Source organism: Mustelus asterias, chromosome 9, assembly GCF_964213995.1.
Source record: "Mustelus asterias chromosome 9, sMusAst1.hap1.1, whole genome shotgun sequence".
Classification (NCBI taxonomy): Eukaryota; Metazoa; Chordata; class Chondrichthyes; order Carcharhiniformes; family Triakidae; genus Mustelus; species Mustelus asterias.
The window spans coordinates 96,506,085-96,531,859 of NC_135809.1; the positions used below are offsets into that span (position 1 = coordinate 96,506,085).

At 43.0% G+C, this 25,775-nt stretch overlaps 1 protein-coding gene across 2 annotated transcripts in view; it reads right to left on the minus strand.

The window, feature by feature from the left end:
• Positions 1-25,775, minus strand: part of lsp1a (lymphocyte specific protein 1 a) — a 343,993-nt gene that overhangs the window by 88,852 nt on the left and 229,366 nt on the right. For both annotated transcript variants that reach the window (XM_078220601.1, XM_078220602.1), the window contains exons 3-4: positions 4,399-4,843; positions 2,614-2,756 (exon numbers count right to left, since the gene is read on the minus strand). In XM_078220601.1, coding sequence (XP_078076727.1) covers positions 2,614-2,756; positions 4,399-4,843 — 588 coding nt within the window. The remainder of the gene's footprint in view (positions 1-2,613; positions 2,757-4,398; positions 4,844-25,775) is intronic.

Sequence of the window (25,775 nt, forward strand, 5' to 3'; positions counted from 1 at the left end):
GCCTACATCCCATTTGCCTTTTTTATTACATGATGCACCTGTATATCGACTTTCTGTGATTCATGAACAAAGACACCCTCTGCTTGGACGCATTTTGAATCTGAAGGTGAAGATAGGAGTCACATGTTGGATTGGTGTTTGCAGCTGCACCCTGAAGTCCATCGAGGAATTGTGCCACAGCGGATTGGGAAATTTCCCAAGTGAATGAGGGAATCTCAACAAAGACACTACACACTGACATACAATCACAGACATTTATGTCTGTAATGTCCACTCCATAGGATGGGGAAGATGACACCATTACAATGCAAGGAGCTATTATTGAACAGGTGACTGTCAAATGAGGAAAGCTAGTTTTATCTAGTTAAAACTTCCAAATGAGTTTGTAGAATAATTAAAAAGCAACAAGGAAGTCAACTCATAGTCCTAATGACGTTATTTAGAAAAGGTAAATGTATATGAGGACTGCCATGGGCTTCACTTTTCTCAAATCCTCATGAGTGAAACATGAAATAGTTTTATCACTTCTTTTAATGGGGTGTAAAATTTTGGGCAGCACGATGGCACACTGGTTAGCACTGCTGCCTCACAGCTCCAGGGACCCAGGTTCGATTCCAGCCTTGGTCACGGTCTGTGTGGAGTTTGCACTCTCCCCCCACTTCTGCGTGGGTTTCCTCTGGGTGCTCCGGTTTCCTCCCATAGTCCAAAGATGTGTGGGTTAGGTTGATTGCCCATGCTAAAATTGACCCTAGTATCAGAGGGATTAGCAGGGTAAAGGTGTGGGATTACGGGAATAGGGCCTAGATGGGATTGTGGTTGGTACGGGCTTGATGGGCCAAATGGCCGCCTTCTGTACTGTAGGGATTCTATTCACATGAACGTGCTAAGTAGTCATGCATTAATATCACTGAGTGCACTGTCTAAGCCTTTGTGATTGATTCATGAATGACAATGATAGAAGCCTCGGAGCAGGCCAATCCCTCTCATCTGCAGAATGGCTTACATCTTTGGGAAAGTAATAAAGGAATTATACACCACGTCCACACCCTGTGGGAATTCATGATTCTAACTGCGGCTTTCAATAATTGAAAGTCGATGCATACTTTGAAGTTCCCATGATACTTTTCCACATTAATTCACATGAATGAAAGACTTTTACTTCGACAGAGAGTGCCAGAAAACTTGGTACTTTGCTCAGCATGTGGAGAATCTAGCCATGAATCCTACCCATCCATTTAACAAAGCTTTATTCTTTATCTTTACATTCGGGGATCAAAAAACAGTGACCAGCTGGTACACCAGAGGTAAGGGAATGTTTCCAAGTCACCAAGTACTTGTACACAGACTAGAGATTGGTCACGTACTAATAAAGTAGCACATTATATATTTTTTTTAAATCTACCCACTGAAACCAGCCGGACTCAGGGAAATACACAAAATGTTTTTTTTTAAACATAACTTAGGGGCGGAACATATCAGCCTCCATTTTCTTAAAAAGAAAATTACTGCAGATGCTGGAATCTGAAACAAAAACAGAAAATTCTGGAAAAGTCTCAGCAGATCTGACAGCATCTGTGGAGAGGGAATGTTTGCACTGTTTGAGAACAGATAACCACTCCATCTGACGAAGGAGCTGTGCTCCGAAAGCTTATGGTATTTGCTACCAAATAAACCTGTTGGACTTTAACCTGGTGTTGTGAGACTTCTTACAGAGGGAATAGAGCCAAAGTTTTGAGTCTGGATGACCCTTCATCAGAGCAGAGGCCTCCATTTCCTTTGGCTGAGGTACATTTCAGCACCCTCTCTTTCTAAACTTCATAGTGTATCCCAACTGGAAACATAAACCATGCTGGACCAATTTCATTTTTACAAGGGGACAACTGATGCAAACAGACTGAAATTGTTTTTACCCAGATAAAAACTGACCAATTTTGGATTATTAGAGAAAATCATAGAGTCCCTACAGTGCAAAAGGAGGCCATTCGGCCCATCGAGTCTGCACTGACTACAATCCAACTCAGGCCCTATCCCCATAATCCCATGCATTTACCCTAGCTAGTCCCCCTGACACTAAGGGGCAACTTAGCATGGCCAATCAACCTAACCCGCACATCTTCGGACTGTGGGAGGAAACCGGAGCACCCGGAGGAAACCCACGCAGACACGGGGAGAATGTGCAAACTCCACACAGACAGTGACCCAAAGCGGGAATCGAACAGGGGTCCCTGGTGCTGTGAGGCAGCAGTGCTAACCACTGTGGCACCGTGCCGCCCATTGCTTATCCCGATAGTGTAGAGGAGTTACAAAACGAGTACAGCTGCAACATTCCTAGTTAGAAATTACACAAGACTCAGAGGTACACTGGCGGCCGACAGAAGAAATGTGTTTCTACTGATAATACAATAATTCTCACCTGTTGTCCATGTTTGTACTTCAGACATGAGTGAGAAACAATAAAACAAACTGACTTCAACATAGCAGCAACTCGGTTGGAAATGTCTGACTTTAAGTTTGGTGAACAAATGGAAAGGGTGCAAACAGAAATGGACAGGTGAAAGGTCATTTTGCTATTCAGATTCTCCTCTAAACAATGTTCTTCTTGCAGAACCGTACCTCAGAATTGTCTTGGTTGTCCTGTAGCCATGGTATGATGCCATTTTGTCTTGTGTCGAATCATTATTTTCTTCATCATAAGCGCTGTGCTCGGTCCACTCCATGGTCATGTGGGACAGCTTAACCTCATTTTCTTTTGGTCTCTGAATGACAGGCAATCAAATAAACAGTCTGTGAACTCAGGTTTGAAACACAATGTTATCATTCACTTTGGGAAGGGGGTGAATTGTTCATTCATTGAACACAGGGCCATCAGTACTGGGGGTCTTGGAAGAATTCTATTTATTCTCTCCCTAAAATCAGCATTAAGCAGCACAAGGTTGAATAATGTATTTGGACATAAATTCATGAATCAAGTGCGGCAACTTCTACAGCATCACAATGTGACAGATCACTTTCCACACCAGCCAACTGGCAGCATAGGATGAGCTACACAATGAATGCCAAATTGTGGACGGCCGTTTAGCCAGGGCAAATTGGGCTGACTTTTTCAGAACTCCTGTTCACTTTGACCATTAGAGCCGACAGGGGAACAGATTTTCATGTAAACCTCTTGGGACATTTTTTGTGTCAACTGTATTTTTTAAATGCTTTTTTAAAAAAATGTGATTTATTGCCACATGTTTGGTATACAGTGAAAATGTTGTTTCTTGCGCGCTATACAGACAAAGCATACCGTCCATAGAGAAGGAAAGGAGGGTGCAGAATGTAGTGTTACAGTCATAGCTAGAGAAAGATCAACTTAATACAAGGTAGGTCCATTCAAAAGTCTGATGGTAGCAGGGAAGAAGCTGTCCTTGAGTCGGCTGGTACGTGACCTCAGACTTTTGTACCTTTTACCCGACAGAAGAAGGTGGAAGAGTATGTCCAGGGGGCTGAATTTGATGGAGATCATTGGAGTGACAAGACTGTGTGCTGAGTCAACCCATAAATCAGAGGTTCTCAAACTTTTCAATTGTGGACCACTTGGACCACCTACTTCTCCTACTCTAGCCCCTCTCATCTGTTTTGTGTTGGCAAACGTCAGAACTAATGGGAAGAATGGCACTGCCTTTGATGCGACACCAACAAAGTGATATCTGGTTCAAAGTAGGGAGCTTCAGTCTCACGTCAGGTTCCATGTTGAACTGGCTCCTCTTCATTTTCAGCCTCAAAAGTGTTCAAGATTGGGCCTCAGTTTTATATTGGATTGTTACTCGCACTTAAAACATCTTGTGCAGGGAGCTAGTTTGGTTGTGTAACATCACGGTGATTGGTACGGCCTCGGCCATGACACTGTGCATCAGTAACTTGCATTTTGGACCAATCACAGATCAACTGAAGGACCCTCGTGGACGTGATCAGCAGATCATAAAGGGGAATTGACGAAGAACCTTGAAGGAAAAATGTTTCGCAGCCTTACAGTCTAGGAGCAGGGAAATTCGGAGTGGCTGAGTTGGTCAGAGAGAAGGCACAGACACAACCAGGCAAATGGCCTCTTTCTGTGCTATAATAATTTTATAGTTTTAGGCAAGATTTGATTATGTCTGTTACTCTGTTACTCAAGAATCATATACAGCTGTGCACATGAGGGAACATAGAGAAGATGCAATGTCCAGTTCGGATCGAAAGGTTGCTTTCTGGGTACACCTACAGGAGATGCTATTGTATACGTATAATTAAACATTAGGCAGTATGAGTGCAGTTCCGAATTCCAGACACTCAAATCACTTAGTGGGGTGATCAGCGACACCCAAGAGACTAAGATTGATCAAAAACATGTTAGGATATGTCTTATTCCCATACCTTCTCTATCTCCAATTTTCGTCTCTCTTTTTCTATTTTTTCCTGGTCCCGTTGATCTCTCTCTTCTCTCAGATGCTTTAATCTTTCTCTTTCATCGAGATCTTTCTGAGCTTTCTCCATCGCCTCCAACTCCCTTTGCTTCCTTTCGCGAACTCTCTGCTGACGTTTCTCCTCCTCCTGCTCTCTTTGGAGCATTCTTCTTTCCTCTTCCTCAATCTGCCACATTTTCAGTTTACCAACACGGAGCCCCTCCTGATCCTCTTGGCCCTTTCTGTCCCTCTGGGTGTAAGTGCAGCCTGTTTGTGATTCATCCACATGGTCTTCTTCCATCTGTCCCAGCTCCTCCCTGCGTTTCTGCCGGCGCTCTTCTCGCCTCTGAGTCCAATCACTGAAGCCCTCGTCCTCATCCAGGGTAGAATTGGCTGACTTGCAGTTGAAGTCGTACCTGTAAACATTGAGAGAGACCCATTACTAAAGATTGCTAATTATTAATGCTTGTTGGTTTCAAATTTGTTACTTTGACAACTTATTATCATGACTATATTCAATCATCATAAAAAAGCTATTTCAAAACCGGAATTATTCCATAGCATCCAAGTAAGTACCCAGATTTCCCTCCTCTCCAAATTCTCCCATAACTGTTTCTCTCTGAAGTGATTCATGTCAGATTATAGTCCAGTGTGTGTGTCTGAACTTCCAGGACATCATCTAATGCATCATTCTTTGTGTGTGACCATAGGCCTTAACAGATCATTTGACCATGAGGGGCAAGTCATAGATGAACTTGACCATCTCACTTGACAGTAATGTACAGGCACTTAAGGGTTACTGCCTAACAATTATCAATGACCGAACCTGGAATCTTCCTGGTGTGTAGCCCTCAGTACTAGACTATAGCAGGATGAACTTCCGGAAATGTTATAATCTTGTTAGAGACCTTAACAAAATCCCAGCATCTTGCTTTAACCAATAGAACGATGTCACAAGATTTAATTTTCTTCAAAAAAATCTTTACCATATATGAAAGACTTAAAACACATACTTTTAAATGAACAATATGGTTCATAACTACATCTATTATGCACACAGGTTTACATCTTACTTCCCCCAAGAATTCCCTGATAAGACCCATTAATATAAAAGTACCTTGGGGAATTCTCTTCATTTCCAACTTTTCTCCAAGGTAAAACTTTAATTACCGTATCTTGATTGTGGATGTTTCAGTCTCTTAATTTTTCGGTTACTTCTTTAATACTTCAAAGCTAATCAGCTGTTTGCTTTCTTTGGCACAAGACTCAGTAGAGGACTACTGTAGATTCTTCCACTAGTTTCAAACTAGGCAACCTTCCAGCTTTTGTTCCCCATACAACATTCAAACTGAGACTATGCCTCACCTGCATTCTACACAGCCAATTATGAAGTTTTTTTTTACTTTTCTTGCAGCGTAAGTCTGTCGGTCATTTACCATTTACTTTGCCTATCTTCTCTCAGTGAGCTGCAAACCACATGAGGTTCAAACTGCAACCAAAAACTCTCTCCACAAACACTCAGATAAAGTGAAAGCAGTGAACCTTCCTGAACTGCACCCATGTCCATGACAACAGCCTGGGCTATCCTCAAGCTGACCTGTTAAGTTAATTATTCCTCATTTGAATTTTTTTTTGATCTGAGAAAGTGGGTTTTACAAGATTTGCTGAACGCTTTTAAATAATTTAGCTTTTCAATCCCAAAACAAAAAAATCTCCCTGGGCTGAACTTCTTTACCAGCTTTGCGGAGGTCATGTCTCCAAATCACCAGCTAAGTAAGCCCACTTGTTGTTTTGTAGCTTTTGCTTTTCTAGCTGTTAACCTTGATCTCAACCAGTTTAAGTCTAATTAATTGCATCAATCGCATTTTCTACCATTAAATGTTAATTCCCAAGACTAAAAGTTATATTCCAAAACACATGAAGCGTGAATTAGATAATCACAACAAAGGATTGCCCAATTATTTGCCATAATGCAGAGATAGAATCATGGAAATCTGCAAAAGAGGGTGTTCATTATTTTTTTTTCCCTTTTGTGGAGGAACCACTAAAACCATGGTGATGAGCAGGAGGACCCCGGCAGAAAACATTCCCGGACCAATCAGCCCACCTTGTCTATGCTGGCCTACTGAAGGAAAAACTCACCTAGTGCCACACTCCTGCCTTTGTAATGTAGCCCCAGAAATACTCTCTTTTCAGAAAACAATCCAATTCCCTCTGGAAAGCCTCAACTAACCCTGCTGCCACCACACTGTCAGGCAGTGCATTCCAGATCCTGACCACTCACAGCATGAAGAGATATTTCCTCATGTCGCCATTGCTACTTTTGCCAATTCCCTTGATCTGTACTCTCTAGTTCTCGATCCTACAACCAATGGGAACAGTTTCTCCCCATCTATTCTCTCCAAATTCCTCATGATTTTGAATACCTTTATCAAATCTCCACTCAACTTCTCCATTATTTCCAAGTAACTAAAATTCCTCAACTCTGGAAGATATTCACATTCTGCATCTTCTTTAATGCCTTCACTTCCTTCCTAAAGTGTGGTGGAGAGAAGTGGGTGCAATACTCCAGTTGAGGCTGAACCAGGTGTTCTAGAGGAGTTTAACATTACTTCCTTGCCTTTGTACTCCATGCCTCTATTGTGAAAGCCCATGTTGACATCGGCTTTATTATTAGCTCTCTCAACCTGCCACCTTCAATGACTTATGCACTTATACACCCAGGTCCCACTGTTCCTGCACCCAATTTAGAATTGTACCTTTTATATTGTCGCTCTGCATTCTTACTACCAAAATGAAATACTTCATACATCTTTGCATTAAAGTTCATCTGCCACTTGTCTGCCCATTCCATCAAACTATTTCCTTTTGCAGTTCTAGATTATCCTCATGGTTCACAATAATTCCAAGTTTTGGATCATCCACACATTTTGAAATTGTGCCTTGTACACCAAGGCCTAGGTTATTAATGTGCATCAGAAAGAACAAGGGTGCCAATATTAGCCTCTGATGAACTCCACCTCCAAACCTTCATCTAGCCCGAAAAACATCCATCAACCACTACTTGCACTTTCACGTCGTTCACCCAATTTTGTGTCCATGTTGCTACTGTGTCTGTTATTCCATGAGTTCTAACTTTGCGAACAAGTCTGGTATGTGGCACTTTGTCTTTTGGAAGCTCTTGTACATCACATCAATACAATACCTTCTTCAACCCTCTCTGTTACTTCATCAAAAGACTCAAACAAATTAATTAAAATGTCTTTAGCAAATTCATGCTGGCTTTCCTTAATTAATTAGCATTTTCTCAAGCAAACATTAATTTTAGTCCCGAATGATCATTTCTAAAAGCTTTCCCACCACTAAGGTTAAATTGACTGGCCTGTATTTGCTGAGTTTATATTTACATATCCTTTTTTTGAACAAGGGTGCAACATTAAAGATTCTCCAGTCCTTTGGCACCACACTCAAGTCAAAGGAAGATCGGAAAAGTGATGGCCAGTGCCTGCACATTTGTCACTCTCACTTCCTTCCATATCCTATGATGCATCTCATTCTGGTGCCTTTTCAACTTCTAAGTACAGACAGCCTCTGCAACATCTCATCATCAAAATTGAACTTTAAGCGTCTGAACTACCTTCTCTTTCACCATGATCTGAGCAGCCTCTTCTTCCTTCATAAAGGCAGACGCAAATTATTCATTTAGTACCTCAACCATGCTCCCTGCCTCCATGTGCAAATCCCATTTTTGGCTATTTGGCTAATTTGCCCTGCCCCTCCTCTTAACATTCTTTTACTATTCATATACCCAAAGAAGATTTTTTGGATTCCATTTTGTGTTAGCTGCCAGCCTCTTCTCATACTCACTCTCTGCTTCTCTTAGTTCAAGTCCAGTCAAGTATATTCGTACAATCTCTTCTTTATAGTCTGTTGGTCAGTTAGTTTTTCCTGCCAATTGTTGTTTCCCATTTATCTGGGCCAGATCTATTCATCCCCCTGAAGTTGGCTTTTCCCCCAGTTAACTAATCTTACTCTGGATTGCTCTTGTATTTTTCGAAAGCCAACTTAAACTTTATGGTACAATGATTACTGTTTCCTAAATATTCACCGACAGACACTTGGTCCACTTTGTTCACCTCATTCCAAAGAAGCAGATGCAGCAAAGCCTTCTTTCTAGTAAACATATTGCTGTTGAAAATTTTCCAGAACATTCTTGGAATTTCTGTCCCTCTCTGCCCTTTGCACCATTACTATCTCAGTCTATATTCAAATATAGAAAGTCCTCCATTATAATGATTCTATAACTCTTGCACCTCTGTGAAATTTTGGCGGGAGTTCTCTGACCACTCACGCCAACAGGATTCCAGGTCCTGCCGGCAGTGCACGTCCTGCTATGGGTTTCCCCGGGAGTGGGGTGGCTCCAATGGGCAATGCGGCCGCACTGTGGCACAGTGGTTAGCACTGCTGCCTCACAGCACCAGGGACCTGGGTTCGATTCCCGGCTTTGGGACATTGTCGATGTGGAGTTTGCACATTCTCCCTGTATCTGCGTGGGTTTCCTCTGGGTGCTCTGGTTTCCTCCCATAGTCCAAAGATGTGTGGGTTAAGTGGATTGGCCATGCTAAATTGCCCCTTAGTGTCAGGGGGGCTAGCTAGGATAAATGGGGATAGGGCCTGCGTGGATTTGAGGTCGGTGCAGACTTAATGGGCTGAATAGACGCCTCCTGCACTGTAGAATTCTATGCCAACTCCTGCCGCTGAGAAAAACACTGAGGGGAAGCCAGAGAATTTTGCCCTTCCTTGTAAATTTACTTAAATGTTACTTATTAAAACACCGATCAATACAAAACAGTACTTCCAGATTTTTTTTGCACTGTCTATAACAGTATCAGATCTGATATATGAAAGTATAATGACAAGAATAATTCAATTTAAGCACAGTATCACTTAATGATCTTCAGCATTCAGCTCCTATTCTAACCAGCATCTCTGTTAACCTCGAGTAGATCTTATGCTGCAATTGTACTGCACCCAACTGTTTGTCTCCAATAATACTTCATATCAGTGCTGTTGCACAACATGAGGTAAACGGTCCAATTTAAAAATTCCATTGTGAGGTTCCTGTTTATACAGTCACCTGAAGGTTAGTCAAAGTATCAAACTTTGACAAACAAACAAAGTACAAAACCCCATTAATTCATAGTAAATAATCCAACTAAAACCCCTCCTGTTCATTCCCTCCACTCAATTTGAATGAAGTCAATTTGGTAAGAGATAAAATGAAAATTAAATCGTTTCAAAATAGTCCAATGTCATATCTTTACCTTTCACTTTATTTTAAGCTGGGGACAAAGTTGCAAGTTTAAAACGGATTTTGATAACTGCTATTTGAAAGGAATTTTGTGCCTATGCAAGTACAATCATGTGTGCGTGTGTGCGCGCGCGCGCAAATGCACATGTGTGTGTGTGTGTGTACGCACGCATGTATGTGTGCGTGTGCAGACAAACATATACACCTTTTCTGGACTGGGGATTCTAACTTCAAAGGATGGCCAGCTTCTGCGGGCTTGGAGGCAATCTCTGACAGGCAAGACCACTGTCACTGGAAGTGAGTCTACAAACAGATCCAGCAGTTATGCAACTGTTAGCTTTAAGCTCAGCTCCCTTTTTTTGCATCCCCAACACTAATCAGTCTCCAGCTGACAATCACTGCTTCATAGTAAAAATCAAAATGCAAATACAGCTCCTTTTGACACTGTTTTCCATCAAAGGTGGACTTGTTTGGACTGTAAAAGTCAGATGAATGGACCTGACATCCTAGAACAATACAACCAGATTAGGGATAACGTGATGGAGGGGGTTTGTGAGAAGTTTTAAAATATGCCCCAAATGTGGTGAGGAAAGAGAAAGATTTTTGTAAATTTGGGAACAGATCAGGAAACAAAATGTGCTTTACTTTCTAAACTTCGGTTTTTGAATGCATTATGAAGTGGAAAAGCAATTTTACCCATTGGAAGAGCAATTCAGCCCCCCGGCTCTTTGAGTCTGATGGCCGTTTACCTTTTTCTGTCCTTTTGTTTCTATTGAAGCATCTTTCTCTTCTCTTCCTCAAATATCACTGTTTCAGTTCACCAAAATCGCTTCCCCCAATCGCCTGGGTCTCAGAGAATGAATACAGCCACTTTCAGTCTCAGAAGCTGACCACTACTCCATTCGAGGCATCCCAATTTCTCAATTGTGAACCTAAAATAGTGTTAGGCCCCTCATTAAAATACTGTGGGGGGTGGGGAGCATTCTCTGGCTGCGCTTGCCCCAATACCAGAGAATCCCGCTCAAGGTCAATGAAGCTTTGCATGGTCTGCCTCCTGCCTGCTACGATTCCTATAGCGGGCAGCACAGGAGAGTTCCCCCCCCCCGCCCGTATGTCTGTCATAGATGGCCATCAGGGATACCGGAGGAATCATCCTAATTTGGAACCACACATATTTCAGATTATCATGGGGCATGAAAGATAACACCATTTAAAACTCTGGCCCTCATTCTGCACCTCCACAAAACAAACATTTCAGCATGACATACTTCTACTCCTTTAACATAACTTGCCACACTTCTTTCACTCACACATATGTTTATAGATTCTTATCCTGCACTGTCAGCATGTCATTGTTATAGGAGTTGACCAAATAGTTTCAATATTCCCTTACACTTAGAGAGATTGAATAAGTTGGGACTTTATTCCCTGGAGCGTAGAAGATTGAATCCCTTCGAGAGATTGAATAGGTTGGGACTTTATTCCCTGGAGCGTAGAAGATTGAGGGGAGATTTGATAGAGGTGTATAAGATTTTGATGGGTATAGATAGAGTGAATGCAAGCAGGCTTTTTCCGCTGAGGCTAGGGGAGAAAAAAACCAGAGGGCATGGGTTAAGGGTGAAAGGAGAAAAGTTTAAAGGGAATATTAGGGGGGGCTTCTTCACGCAGAGTGGTGGGAGTGTGGAATGAGCTGCCGGATAAAGTGGTAAATGCGGGGTCACTTTTAACATTTAAGAAAAACTTGGACGGGTTCATGGATGAGACGGGTGTGGAGGGATATGGTCCAAGTCCAGGTCAGTGGGACTAGGCAAAAAATGGTTCGGCACAGACAAGAAGGGCCAAAAGGCCTGTTTCTGAGCTGTAATTTTCTATGGTTCTATGGTACACAGTTAAGGGGGTAGTGAAGGGTTGTTAATGTAAATGGGCTTTGTATGGGTTTTCAGAACAAGGGCATGAACTAGTCACTGGAATTACTAAACAGCTAACGCATTCCTTGCAGATGAGGTAACATTCCCTCTTCATCAATTCCCTATCTTTACTGTTCATTCTCATTCTGCTGCTGTAATTTCTACAAAAGTTCTGTGCGGCAAGGTTGTGTAGGGTACAATACACTACTATTATACAGAAAACTCTTTCTGGCTCCTCAGTCCTGATGTGGAGATGTCAGCGTTGGACTGGGGTAAACAGAGTAAGAAGTTTCACAACACCAGGTTAAAGTCCAACAGGTTTATTTGGTAGCAAAAGCCACTAGCTTTCGGAGCGTTTGCTGCTCCTTCGTCAGGTGAGTGGGAGTTCTGTTCACAAACAGGGCATATAAAGACACAAACTCAATTTACAAAATAATGGTTGGAATGCGAGTCTTTACAGGTAATCAAGTCTTAAAGGTACAGACAATGTGAGTGGAGAGAGTGTTAAGCACAGGTTAAAGAGATGTGTATTGTCTCCAGACAGGACAGTTAGTGAGATTTTGCAAGTCCAGGCAAGTCGTGGGGGTTACAGGTAGTGTGACATGAACCCAAGATCCCGGTTGAGGCCGTCCTCAATGTGTGCGGAACCTGGCTATCAGTCTCTGCTCAGCAACTCTGCGCTGTCGTGTCCCTTCCAAAATGAACAACTTCACATTTTCCCCACATTACACTCCATTTGCCAACTTTTGCCCACTTATTTAACCTGTCAATATCTCTTTGTAAGCTGTATCCCTCTTGCAACTTGTCTTTCCGCCTAATTTTGAGTCATCTGCAAATTTGGCTACAATACATTCGCCTTCTTTTGTCAAGTTATTAACATATATTGTAGATCATGATTTTCCAAATTTCCAAGTCAGGATGGAGAGAGGCTTGGAGGGGAATTTCTAGGTGGTGGTGTTCCCAGGTATCTGCTGCTCATCATTCTACCTGGTAGTAGTCATGGGTTTGGAAGCTGCTGCCTAAGGAATCTTGATGAGTTCCTGCAGTGCACCTTGTGGATGGCATACATAGCTGCCACTGTTTGTTTGTAGTGGGGGGATTGAATGTTTGTGAAAGGATAACAATCAAGTGGCTGTTTTGTCCTGAATGGTGTCGAGCTACTTGAGTGCTACTGGAGCTACATTTATCCAGACAAGTGGAGAGTAGTCGGTTACACTCCAGACTTGTGCCTTGTAGATGGTGGACAGGCTTTGCGGAGTGAGTTACTTGCGACAGGATTCCTAGCCTCTGACCTGCTCTTGTAGCCACAGTATATATATGGCCAGTAGAGTTCAGTTTCTGGTCAATGGTAACCCCCAGGATGTTGATAGTGGGAGATTCAGCAATAGTAATACCATTGAATGTCAGGAGGTGATGGTTAGATCTTCTCTTGTTGGAAATGGTCATTGCTTGGCACTTGTATGGCATCACTGTTACTTACCACTTGTCAGCCCAAGCCTGGATATTGTCCAGGTCTTTGGACATTTGGACACTGACTGCTTCAGTATCTGAGGAGTTACAAATACTGCTGAACAATTAACAGCAAACACCACCACTTCTGACCTTATTGTAGAAGGAAGGTCATTGATGAAGCAGTTGAAAATGGTTGGACCTAAATCACTACCCTGAGGAACACCTGCAGTGACTTCCTGGAGCTGAGATGACTGACCTCCAACCACAACAACCATCTTCCTTTGTGCCAGATATGACTCCAACTAGTGGAGAGTTTACCCTCTGAATCCCACTGACTCCAGTTTTGCGAGGGTTCCTTGTTGCCATACTCAGTCAAAAGCTGCCCTGCCAAGGGCAGTCACTCTCGCCTCACTTCTGGCATTCAGCTCTTTTGTCCATGTTTGAAGCAAGGCTGTAATGAGGTCAGGTGCTGAGTGACCCTGGTGGAATCCAAACTGAGTGCCCGTGAGCAGCTTATTGCCGAATAAGCACCGCTTGATAGCACTGTTGATGACCCCTTCCATCACTTTACTAATGATCAAGCGTAGTCTGATGGGGCGGTAATTGGCCGGGTTGGATTTGTCCTGTTTCTTGTTTACAGGACATACCTGGGAAATTTTCCACATAGCTAGGTAGATGCAAGTGTTGTAGCTGTAGTGTTCTAGAGCACAACTCTTCAGAACTATTGCTGGAAATTCTCAGGGTCCATAGCCTTTGCAGTATCCAGTTCCTTCAGCCATCTTTTGATTTCACATGGAGTGAATTGAACCGGCTGAAGATTGGCATCTGTGATGCTGGGGACCTCTGGAGACGGCCAAGATCAAACACTCACTCAACATTTTCAGCAGAAGATTGTTGCAAATGTTTCAACCTTATCTTTTGCACTTGTGTGCTGGACTCCTGCATCATTGAGGATGGGGATAATTGTGGAGCCTCTTCCTCCAGTTAGTTATTTAATTATCCACCACTATTCATGGCTGGATGTGGCAGGACTGCAGAGCTTAGATCTGTTCTTTGGTTGTGGAATTGCTTAGCTCTCTCTATTACTTGCTGTTTATGTTGTTTGGCATGCAAGTAGTTTGGCAGCTTAAGCAGGTTGACACTTCATTTTTAGGTATGCCTGATGTTGCTCCTGGCATACCCTCCTGCACTCTTTATTGAACCAGGGTTGATCCCCTGGCTTGGTGGTAATGGTAGAGTGGGGATATGCTCATAATTTGAGGTTACAGATTGTGGTTGAGCACAGTTCTGTTGCTATTGATGGCCCACAGTGTCTCATGAATACCTGATCTTGAGTTGCTAGATATGTTTAAAGTTTAGCACGGTGGTAGTGATACACGACATGATGGAGGGGGTAGCCTCAATGTGAAAATGGGACTTAGTCTCCACAAGGTCTGTGCGGTAGTCACTCCAACCGATACTGTCATGGACAGATGCATCTGAGGCAGGCAGGTTGGTGAGGATGAGGTAAAGATTTTCCCTCTTGTTGGTTCCTCACCACCTGCTGCAAACCCAGTCTAGCTGATATGTCCTTTAGGACCCAGCCAGCTCGGTCTGTGGTGGAACTACAAGCCACACTCGGTGATAGACATTGAAGTCCCCATTCAGGGTACATTCTGTGCCCTTCCTACCCTTGGTGCTTCCTCCCAAGTGGTGTTCAACATGAAGGAGTATTGATTCTCAGCTGAAGGGGTGATCAGTATGTGGTAAGTCAGCAGGAGCTTTCCTTGCCCATGTTTCACCTGGTGCTGTAAGACTTCATGAGGTCCAGAGTCAATGTTGAGGACTCCCAGGGGAACTCGCTCCCCACTATATACCAATGTGCCATGCCACCTCTGCTGGATCTGTTCTGGCAGTGGGACAGGACACAGCCAGGAATGGTGATGGTGATGTCTGGCCATTATTTATAAGGTATGATTCTGTGACTATGTTAGGCTTTTGCTTGACTAGCTAGACAGCTCTCCCAATTTTGGCACAAAGCCCCAGATGTTAGTGAGGACTTTGCAGGGGTCGACAGGACTGGATTTCCATTGTTGTTTCCGGTGCCTGCCTAGGTCAATACTGGGTGGTCCGCCCGGTTTCATTCCTTTGTAGTGGTTCTGTGACAATACTGTTCCTTTAAGAAATGTATTTGAGTCATATTTCTGTGCAGGATTTTTTTTAAAACAGTCTATTCTAAGTATCAGTGCAGTTTTGTCTGCACATTGCAGTCCCTGTTGTTACTGCAGCAGCAGAATTGGTCCTAATTTGTAGAATGTTTGGTTTAATCTGAACTAATGTCGTTCTGTTATTTTAGTGTTTTCCCCTGGGATTTTGCAGAGTAGGGCTTGATTAGGTTGATTGACAGTAAAATCATGTGACTAGGTGGAGCTAGGCTTACACAGAGAAATCAAGCTTGGTTTGCTGCTTGGGATCTTTAGCGGGAGGTCACTTTCCCTGTGTCACTTTTTCTCTCTGGATTTTGAGACTGGAGTCTGCCAGGAAATTAGTCTCTTTCTCTGAGATTCTGCTGTTTGGAGTGGATCTATCTCTGGAGGTTGCTGTATGAGTATTAGAAGTCAGGTGTCTTTCTGTATCTGTCCAGAGGGATTAAAAGGCTGGAAATGTAGCACCCACATGAGCATATCTGTTTTGCACTGATTAATGTCCATGAGGATACTGCTTACATTGGAACTATAGAGATGGATAGCTGTTTAGAATTATACTTTGTGACAGTTAGCATTTTCATTTGTAAAAGTTATGCTAATTCTTATATTCTAACTGAGTTCTTAAATAAAGTTAGTTTTAATAAAAGCTTCCTAGGGAATCAACTGAATCATAGCTGAAGTGAAATACCTTATGCTCACTCTAATGCCAAAATCAAAAAAAAGGTTGGTGTCTAGGCTAACTTCATAATATACCTTGGAGTTTTTGATCTGGTCCCTTACAATTGGATACAACGGAATGGCTTACTAGGCCATTTCAGAGGGCATTTAAGAGTCAACCACATTGCTGTGGCTCTGGAGGTACATATAGGCCAAACCAAGTAAGGATGTCAGGTTTCCTTCCCTAGTGAACCAATTGGGTTTTTATGACAATCATTAATGGTTACATGGTTATCAGATGTGACTTTTAATTCCAGATGTTTTCTTGAGTTTAAATTCCACCATCTGCTGTGGTAGGATTTGAACTTAGGTCCCCTGAGGATTACCCTGGGTGTACGGATTACCAATCTAGTGACAATACACTATGCCGGCATTCCCATCAACAATCCATTCCATTATGATGGTCTCTCATCCAACCTGGACTGGGCAAATTTCAAAGTGTCAAACAACAACACAGGGAGTTTTGTGGTCAATGGCAAGGGTGATGACATGGGTGGCTCTTGCAAGTGGTTAAGGGCAATGGTGACTTTCACAGTCACTGGCTAAGCACAATCCCATAGGAAAAGGCTGCACAGGTCTGCAACAGCCTGCCTGGCGGCCCACAGCCTTTTGATGCACAGCTATTCAGAAAGCATCAAGAAAATGACTCTTGGCTTGTACACACCAGTGTGCCATGTATGGCTTCTTACAGGCAGCCTACTCATCTGTAGTCTTCTTATGGTCTTCCTGCTGCTGTTTGTTGAGAACTCTGATACTTCTTCCATCAAAATAAAACTGGTACTAACAGCACAATGATAAGCAGACTGTGCTGACTGACCATAAGTAAGGCTTAACATGCCTGGTAAGTAGCAAGTGGCATTCAAGCTACACAAGTGCCAGACAATGCCCATCTCCAACAAGAGTCTAACCACCTCCCCTGGGCATTCAATGAAACTACCAGTGCATCCTCTACCAACAGCATTCAGCTCACTCCATTGATACCCCAACCTTTGTACATTCACTCCCTCCACCATTGGTACACCATGGCTGCCATATGTACCAACTGCACGAGGCACTGCAGCAACACACCAGGGTTTCTTTGACAGCACCTCCCAGATCCACACCCTTTACTACCTCGATGAACAAGCGCAGCAGATGGATGGGAACGCCATCAGCTGCAGGTTCTGCTCCAAGTCACACAGCATCCTTACTTAGAGAAATAAATTATCGTTCCTTCAGCGTCACTGGGTTAAAAACCTGGGAATCACTATCTAATGTCATGATGAGAGCAAAATGATTTACAATTTTTTTTTAAAAGCTACTTAGATGGAAGATTCTTAGAATGTGAATGAGCTTGACTTTGACATTATTTTCTTGATGTGTATTAGAAACATTTAATACTCATTGTGCTGGTCCAAGGGGATGGACAGTGGTTATCTGGCAGAGCTCCCCACTATGGTGATGAACATAGGTAGATGAAAAAAATACACATTGGCACTCAGCAAGTTATACAAGGGCATAACTTTAGCCTGGCTTTGAAGTCTATCATGCAAAAGGTCAATTCAGAGCTACTTTGTTTCAGTCAACTCCTTCTGGTGCCATGCCCCAAGAGGGCATCGACGACCATGGGCTTCCATTGGATTGGTCTATGATTATACTTGGCAAAGTACTGCAGTGGTTTGCCTTTGCCTTCTGCAATATGGTTGACTAGGAAACATGCCTGTCCTTACTGCCTGTCATCAGGTATATTGGAAGGACTTACAGACTGATAACCTGTTTGGCCGTGTTATGGGCACACCTTGCAAGAGTATCAAATGAGGAAGCAGATTTAAACTCGGGGCAGCTGGATAGGGACTCTACCACTACGCCACAAGACCTCCTTAAGTCAGTTAAGATAATTCATTGATTCGGAGAAGCACAACATATTCATTACAAAGGACAAATCTGTCTGAATTGAATCCGATCTTAACTATTGCTGTGAAAAATATTTCATAGTGGAGCTCATTTTACCAGGTGTTTTCCTGGCCTGCCTTCAAGTAGTTTGGAGATGTACAAGTATGCTACAAATACTTCTGATCCATATTAAATGGATCAGAAAATCTAAGCAATTGTGATGTAGCATGTCCCTGTGAACACTGAAGTCAGATGAGTCATACAATTGTATAATAAGATAGTGGGCAGTGTGAGCTAATCCACCGTGTAAAAGGAGTTTTGGAGCTACAAATGAGGAAGACTGACACTGCTAAACACTAGAAGATTTCTCCAGCAAAGCACAAATGCCCTCCTCCTTGGTTCTGGTTTCTAAGTCTCAAAACCTTCAACAGCTTTGCTGGAAATAGCAAGGTCAGGGAATTTTCCTGCTTTTACAATGTTCCTTGTGTAATTCAACTGAAGGAGTCTGCTCTCATGATCAGGATTGGGCACAGATCCTAACAGAATTAACGCTGAATTTTTATGGGAAGTCTCTACAACAGCTCTCCGCAACAAAAAAAAACCCTGTTTTTAATTAGGTCATAGACTTCTTGCCAGCAAACGGCTTGGCTTGAAAGGAAAGCAAACATGAATAGTGTGGTTTCCTCTTGTGTATAGTTTAATGTCCTTCAATGACTCCATGTACTGTAACATGAGTCTATGCATTGGAGCCACTGTGTGCTTTATAAAAGAAAATCATTGAAGCAAGATGTCAAGATGCTTTGCTAATTCCTTGTGTAATCCTTGCATTCAGATCGGTTGGTTGCCATGGTGCTTTGCATGATGCCAATGTCAAGGACATGAGCCTTATTTTTTGTAGGCAGTAATCACATGATGTGTCTTGCTCAAACATAGCTACTCTCCATCAAATGGAATTGCACAGTCAAGAGTTTTGTGAATAATCTCATTCATGTCAGGCGTATACCTTACTGCAAGGTTAATTATTCAGTAAAACAATGCTACAGTAGAGAAATTATCACAAGATATCTAACTGATAACTTCATTGTGTGTGTTTTTCCAATTTCAAGGTTCAGGCTTGTAGTGCAACCTGGTTCAATGGTGGCCTTGCCAACTGTGATTAAATCTCACATGACTTGCCCACATTCTCCAGTCATATGGCAGCCAACACATCCATCTTTGAGATCAGTGGGAGCCAGCAGTCCTCCAGTTGTGTATCACGTCCAAGTAGCCGATCTTGCACACACTTTCCAGCAGAGCATCAGTGCATAGCAGAAAAGTTGGCTGCAATTTCTGCTTTGCAGTGCATGGCGCTAAGGCTAGATGGAGGACCCCGATTAACTTCCTGTCTGAGAGAGGTCACTTCAGCACCAATCAGAGACAGAGCCTGACAGTAGCCAGGTTTGTGCAATTCACCAACATGATGATAAGGCACTGATCCACAAGTCCATTAGGAACCAGCCACTACAGAACTTGCTTCTACTGTTATTCCTTTATTACCTGCTTTCACCTGAAGCTTAAGATTTTCCAACTAGCATTATTTTAAAAGCCAGTGTTACTTCAAATGGATCAGAAAATCTCAGGAACAAACCTGTTGTGACGTAACGAGTCATTATGAAGTTAGTTTTACAAAACGGGAAGAAGGACACCCCAAGAGCATATCATCACACTAGCATTTGAGTATATAGTGTTTCAGGGCCTCCAAGGTTCGTGAAAGATGCCATATAAATACAAGTCTTCATTTTGTTATGTTAAGGCAGCTTCAAAATGATAAATTACAGTGCAGGAGTTTCAAGTTTGGAACATTCTTCCCTACGCAGCCATGGGTTCCACATTTAACAACCTACACCACACCATAAGATGTAGGAGCAGAGGTAGGCCATTCCGTCCATCGAGTCTGCTCCACCATTCAATGAGATCATGGCTAATCTGATTTGATAACCCTCAGCTCCACTTTCCCGCCTTACCCTCGATTCCCTTACTGATTAAGAATCTGTCTATCTCAGCCTTGAACATATTTAACAAGCCAACCTCTACAGCTCTCTGCGATAAATAATTCCACAAATTCACTACCTCAAGTTAAGAATTTTTTCCTCATCTGTCTTAAATAGGTGACCCCTTACTCTGAGATTGTGCCCTCTGGTCCTAGGCTCTCCTACAAGGGGGAACAACCTCTCAGTATCCATCCTGTCAAGCCCCCTGAGAATCGTATGTGCCTCAAAAGGTCTGCTCTCACTCTTTTAAGCTCCACACAGAACACAAAATGGCATTTATCAAGGGCTTGATACAAGTGAGGGCAAGTTGCTTTTTTCCCTTCTATCTGGCCTGTGTAAAACATAGAAATACCACCCTGCGCCATTGGAAACCTCCAGGTTTGTGGTTGCCAAAACCTTAAATTGTTTCATTCTAGGAAAAAGGATGCCACATTTCTTCCTGAGATTCTGTTCTGAGATTTCTTTGGCACAGAGACTAAATATGTTTGGGACTCTTCCAAGAAAGGAGAACTAAACCAGAAAAGGAAAGGAAAGCAAACATGAAAAAGGAAAAGAAAAGCCTTTCTCAATAGTTTTTAATACGTAACTTTGAAATGCAGACACTGTTGCACACTGCAATATTCCACAATGAGGCATGAAATTGTTTTGGATTTAAAGGAGAAAATGTTTGCCAGAAGACTGGGAAAACCACCTTCAAATAGTAGCAGAGGATTTAATTCCCACTGAAACTATGGTAAGAGGCAGATAGGGCTTTGTTTCAAATTGTGGCAGAAGACGTATTATTCGGTGATCCTGACACAACTAAAGCCTGAACAGCATTGGTGGCACCTCCAACAATACAGCAATTCTTCAGGATTGCAATAAAGTATCTGCCTACATGTGCCCAAGTTCAGAAATAAGTTCCAACCCATAACTTTGCACTTTGAGGCGAGATGCCACCAACTCAGCTATGGAACTGAGCAAATATGAACACCAAACACAAAGGATTGGGCTCAATTATGATGGCCATAAGCTGCTCACTGTCAAACACATGACTATTAGTCGCTTGTGTAAGGTACCAGAGGGTTCCTACCATCCATTAACTTGTGTGCAAATGAAAGTGAAAAAGGGATGGTGGAGGAGAAATATTATAAATTACTGGGGGAGGTGAGGAAAGGGTTGTCTCTTTTGCTTGAAGTTGAATGAATACACTCCAGACTAATTGGTATCACTGATGGACTGAGTGTTAGTAAATGTTGAAAACATGGTTTTCAAAATCCAAGCCTTAGGAGTTTACTCATCTTTTTTTAACCTGGGTTTGTTGGCTTACTTCCCGCGGATGCATTTTCTGGACTGGCACGACAGATTTCATTCTGTTCACTGAAATCTTTTTATGAAAGGTGGAACAGGAGGAAAGTGCCTGGGAACTTGTCACAATTTACAGGAACTTGTTCAGACTGGAAAAAAAAATCACTGCTTTATAGAGACAGGTAGATGATAAAAGATTACAAGAGCTGAACATTCGATAACCCCTGCAAACAAGTATGTGGATGGTAATTTGCAATTAGTTGCGCCTGTTCAAAGTAATGCAGGCAGTGGCATGCAGTCACTTCAGCAGGGAGTTGTTGGTGGTTGGGGGGGGGGGGGGGAGGGAGGCTAAATTTGCGTGAGGCCATCACCACTTATTTATTAACCTGCCTGCACCTCTTAAGGGGGAAGTGCATTATGGTTGCAATACATACTGGAAGAGTTGTCAGGGAGAAAATCGGACCTCTCAGGGACAAAGGAGGGGAATTATGCTTAGAACCAAGGGAATAGGGGAGATCCTAAATGAATACTTTGCATCGGTATTCACGAAGGAGAGGGGCGTGTTAACCGGGAGTGTCTCGGAGGGAGGTGTTGACCCGTTAGAGAAAATCTCCATTACAAGAGAGGAAGTGTTAGGTTTTTTAGGGAACATTAAAACTGACAAAGCCCCAGGGCCTGATGGCATCTATCCTCGACTGCTCAGGGAGACGAGAGATGAAATTGCTGGGCCTCTGACAGAAATCTTTGTCGCTTCTTTGGACACGGGTGAGGTCCCGGAGGATTGGAGGATAGCGAATGTGGTCCCGTTGTTTAAGAAGGGTAGCAGGGATAACCCAGGAAATTATAGGCCGGTGAGCTTGACGTCCGTGGTAGGGAAGTTGTTGGAGAGGATTCTTAGAGACAGGATGTATGTGCATTTAGAACTGAACAATCTCATTAGTGACAGACAGCATGGTTTTGTAAGAGGCAGGTCGTGCCTTACAAATTTGGTGGAGTTTTTTGAGGAAGTGACAAAAACGGTTGATGAAGGAAGGGCCGTGGATGTCGTCTATATGGATTTCAGTAAGGCATTTGACAAAGTCCCACATGGCAGGTTGGTTAAGAAGGTTAAGGCTCATGGGATACAAGGAGAAGTGGCTAGATGGGTGGAGAACTGGCTTGGCCATAGGAGACAGAGGGTAGTGGTCGAAGGGTCTTTTTCCGGCTGGAGGTCTGTGACCAGTGGTGTTCCGCAGGGCTCTGTACTGGGACCTCTGCTATTTGTGATATATATAAATGATTTGGAAGAAGGTGTAACTGGTGTAATCAGCAAGTTTGCGGATGACACGAAGATGGCTGGACTTGTGGATAGCGAAGAGCATTGTCGGGCAATACAGCAGGATATAGATAGGCTGGAAAATTGGGCGGAGAGGTGGCAGATGGAGTTTAATCCGGATAAATGCGAAGTGATGCATTTTGGAAGAAATAATGTGGGGAGGAGTTATACAATAAATGGCAGAGTCATCAGGAGTATAGAAACACAGAGGGACCTAGGTGTGCAAGTCCACAAATCCTTGAAGGTGGCAACACAGGTGGAGAAGGTGGTGAAGAAGGCATATGGTATGCTTGCCTTTATAGAACGGGGTATAGAGTATAAAAGCTGGAGTCTGATGATGCAGCTGTATAGAACGCTGGTTAGGCCACATTTGGAGTACTGCGTCCAGTTCTGGTCGCCGCCCTACCAGAAGGACGTGGAGGCGTTAGAGAGAGTGCAGAGAAGGTTTACCAGGATGTTGCCTGGTATGGAGGGTCTTAGCTATGAGGAGAGATTGGGTAGACTGGGGTTGTTCTCCTTGGAAAGACGGAGAATGAGGGGAGATCTAATAGAGGTGTACAAGATTATGAAGGGTATAGATAGGGTGAACAGTGGGAAGCTTTTTCCCAGGTCGGAGGTGACGATCACGAGGGGTCACGGGCTCAAGGTGAGAGGGGCGAAGTATAACTCAGATATCAGAGGGACGTTTTTTACACAGAGGGTGGTGGGGGCCTGGAATGCGCTGCCAAGTAGGGTGGTGGAGGCAGGCACGCTGACATCGTTTAAGACTTACCTGGATAGTCACATGAGCAGCCTGGGAATGGAGGGATACAAACGATTGGTCTAGTTGGACCAAGGAGCGGCACAGGCTTGGAGGGCCGAAGGGCCTGTTTCCTGTGCTGTACTGTTCTTTGTTGTTCTTTGTCATTATAGAAGACTAACAGGAAGAGTGAGGATAATGTGAATATGCCAGAGTGAGCACCCAGATGTTCTGATGCAGCACTCAAGGCTCTGGTCTAGGGGATGGACAGGATATCCTGTGCCCACAGGAGGCCCTTGGACAAAAGCTTGGAAAAACAGGAAGCAGATAGCCATAGAGGTCAACGTGCACCAGGTCAACCCAAGGATCTGGAATGCAGACTTCCAGACGTTTAATGGCCTCAATGAACTCATCTTCAGATGCCACATTCTTACAACTGAATGACCAGTCTAACATACTGCTCCATACACCACATCCTCTTCAATCACCTACCAATTATCTTCAATCATGTTTCATACCTCACATTCATAGTTTCACGTAGATAAGCCAACCATACCAACGCATAAAGGCACGAGACAAGAAAAAGGCATTTGATATAAAATTTATTATGTAAAAATATAAACCAATCAGGATTGGCAGTGGGTTCTAAACTTCGTTAGTATTTTATTTAATATCTACCAAGCCAGAGCTCTTTATAAAAACCAGGTTACTGCATTTGAAAATGCTTTAATTGTTTAAAACATTCTTCCTGTTGTCTGGGTATGGTCACGGTGGTCCAATTTATTTCCACTCCCTGCACTTTCCCCAGCTTTATAGAACTTTCGCTTTATAGAATCATAGAAACCCTACAGTGCAGAAAGAGGCCATCTGGCCCATCGAGTCTGCACCGACCACAATCCCACCCAGGCCCCACCCCCATATCCCTACATATTTACCCGCTAATCCCTCTAACCTACGCATCACAGGACTCCAAGGGGCAATTTTTAGTATGGCCAATCAACTTAACCCGCACATCTTTGGCTTTATTGAGTATTAACTCCTCTTCCCCCAGTCACTGTTGATACAAAGTGTGAATGACTGTTTCAAATACAAACATTGAGAGACATTGAAGAACAATGCTACTGTGCAAATCAGAACCGGGGCTGAACAGAGTAGGAGCTCAGCTGGAATATTTGAAGACGGAGAACTTAGGTGTTGGTGAGTTCAGCAGCTAGTGCCATTAAAAAAAGAGGTGGGACTTGGCTTCCCCAATGACCCTGCCCTTTGGGGAAGGACTCCAAGAACAGGTATGCTTCACAAGAGGCCTGGATCAGACCGAGCAAGAAATGAGGAGGACCAAGGCGGTGTAAAAATATATAGGAGCAGATTGGCAGTCTGGTGGGGATTGCCACTCCTTAGTGGACCCAACTCCACAATACTTTCATCCATGGGTTATCACTTCGGTAGCAATAATAGGAAGACATTATTATTTGAATGGGTGTGAATGAGAGAGGTGGATACTCAGAGACCTTGTACATCAGTCGCTGAAAGTAAGTGCGCAGGTACAGCAGGCAGTAAAGAAGGCAAATGGTATGTTGGCCTTTGCAGTGACAGGATTTGAGTTTAGGGATAGGGCTATTTTGCTCAAATTGTATAGGGCTTTGGTGAGGCCACACCTGGCGGATTGTCCTTACCTGAGGAAGGATGTCCTTGCTATAGAAGGAGTGCAGTAAAGATTTACCAGGCTGATTCCCAGGATGAGCAGAAATATGAGGCGAGACTAAATCGGTTAGCATTATATTCATTGGAATTTAGAAGAGTGAGAGGTCATCTCATAGAAACTTAGAAAATTCTAACAGGGTTAGGCAGGCTGGATTCAGAAAGAATGTTCCCGATGATGGTGGGGAGGGGGGATGTTGTCCAGAACTAAGGGTCATAGTTTGAGGATAGGGGGTAAACCTTTTAGGACTTAGGTGATAAAACATTTCTTCACCCAGAGAGTGGTGCATCTGTCGAATTTACTACCACAGAATGTATTAAGTCCAAAACATTGTGATTAGATATAGCTCTTGGGGCTAAAGGGATCAAGGGATATTGGGGGAAAGTGGCATCAGGATATAGAATTTGATGATCAGCTATGATCAAAATAAATGGCGGAGCAGGCTTGAAGGGCCAAATGACCAACTCCTGCTTCTATTTTTCAATGTTTCTGTCAAAGATGCCCATTATACTACCTCAATTTTGACAAAAGGATAGCGTTCAAATACTTTTCCTTCACTGGTAATGTGACAACCTCAGTAAAGATAAAAGTACTTAAAAGGAGACTAAAGTGAAATGGTTAACCTTAACAGATTCTGGACTATAACACCAGCAATTTTCTAAAGTCAATGTGGAGCCACCCATATAGAAAAACTCTTTGCAAGTAATGGCATTGGGCACTGAGAAGTGTTGAAATAATAGAAATTCTTAAACGTTTCCTCAAGGGAAATATTCTTTAAACACCAAATGCCAACAAGCAGCCTGATTAATAGGAATTCTGGTCCAACAAAAATG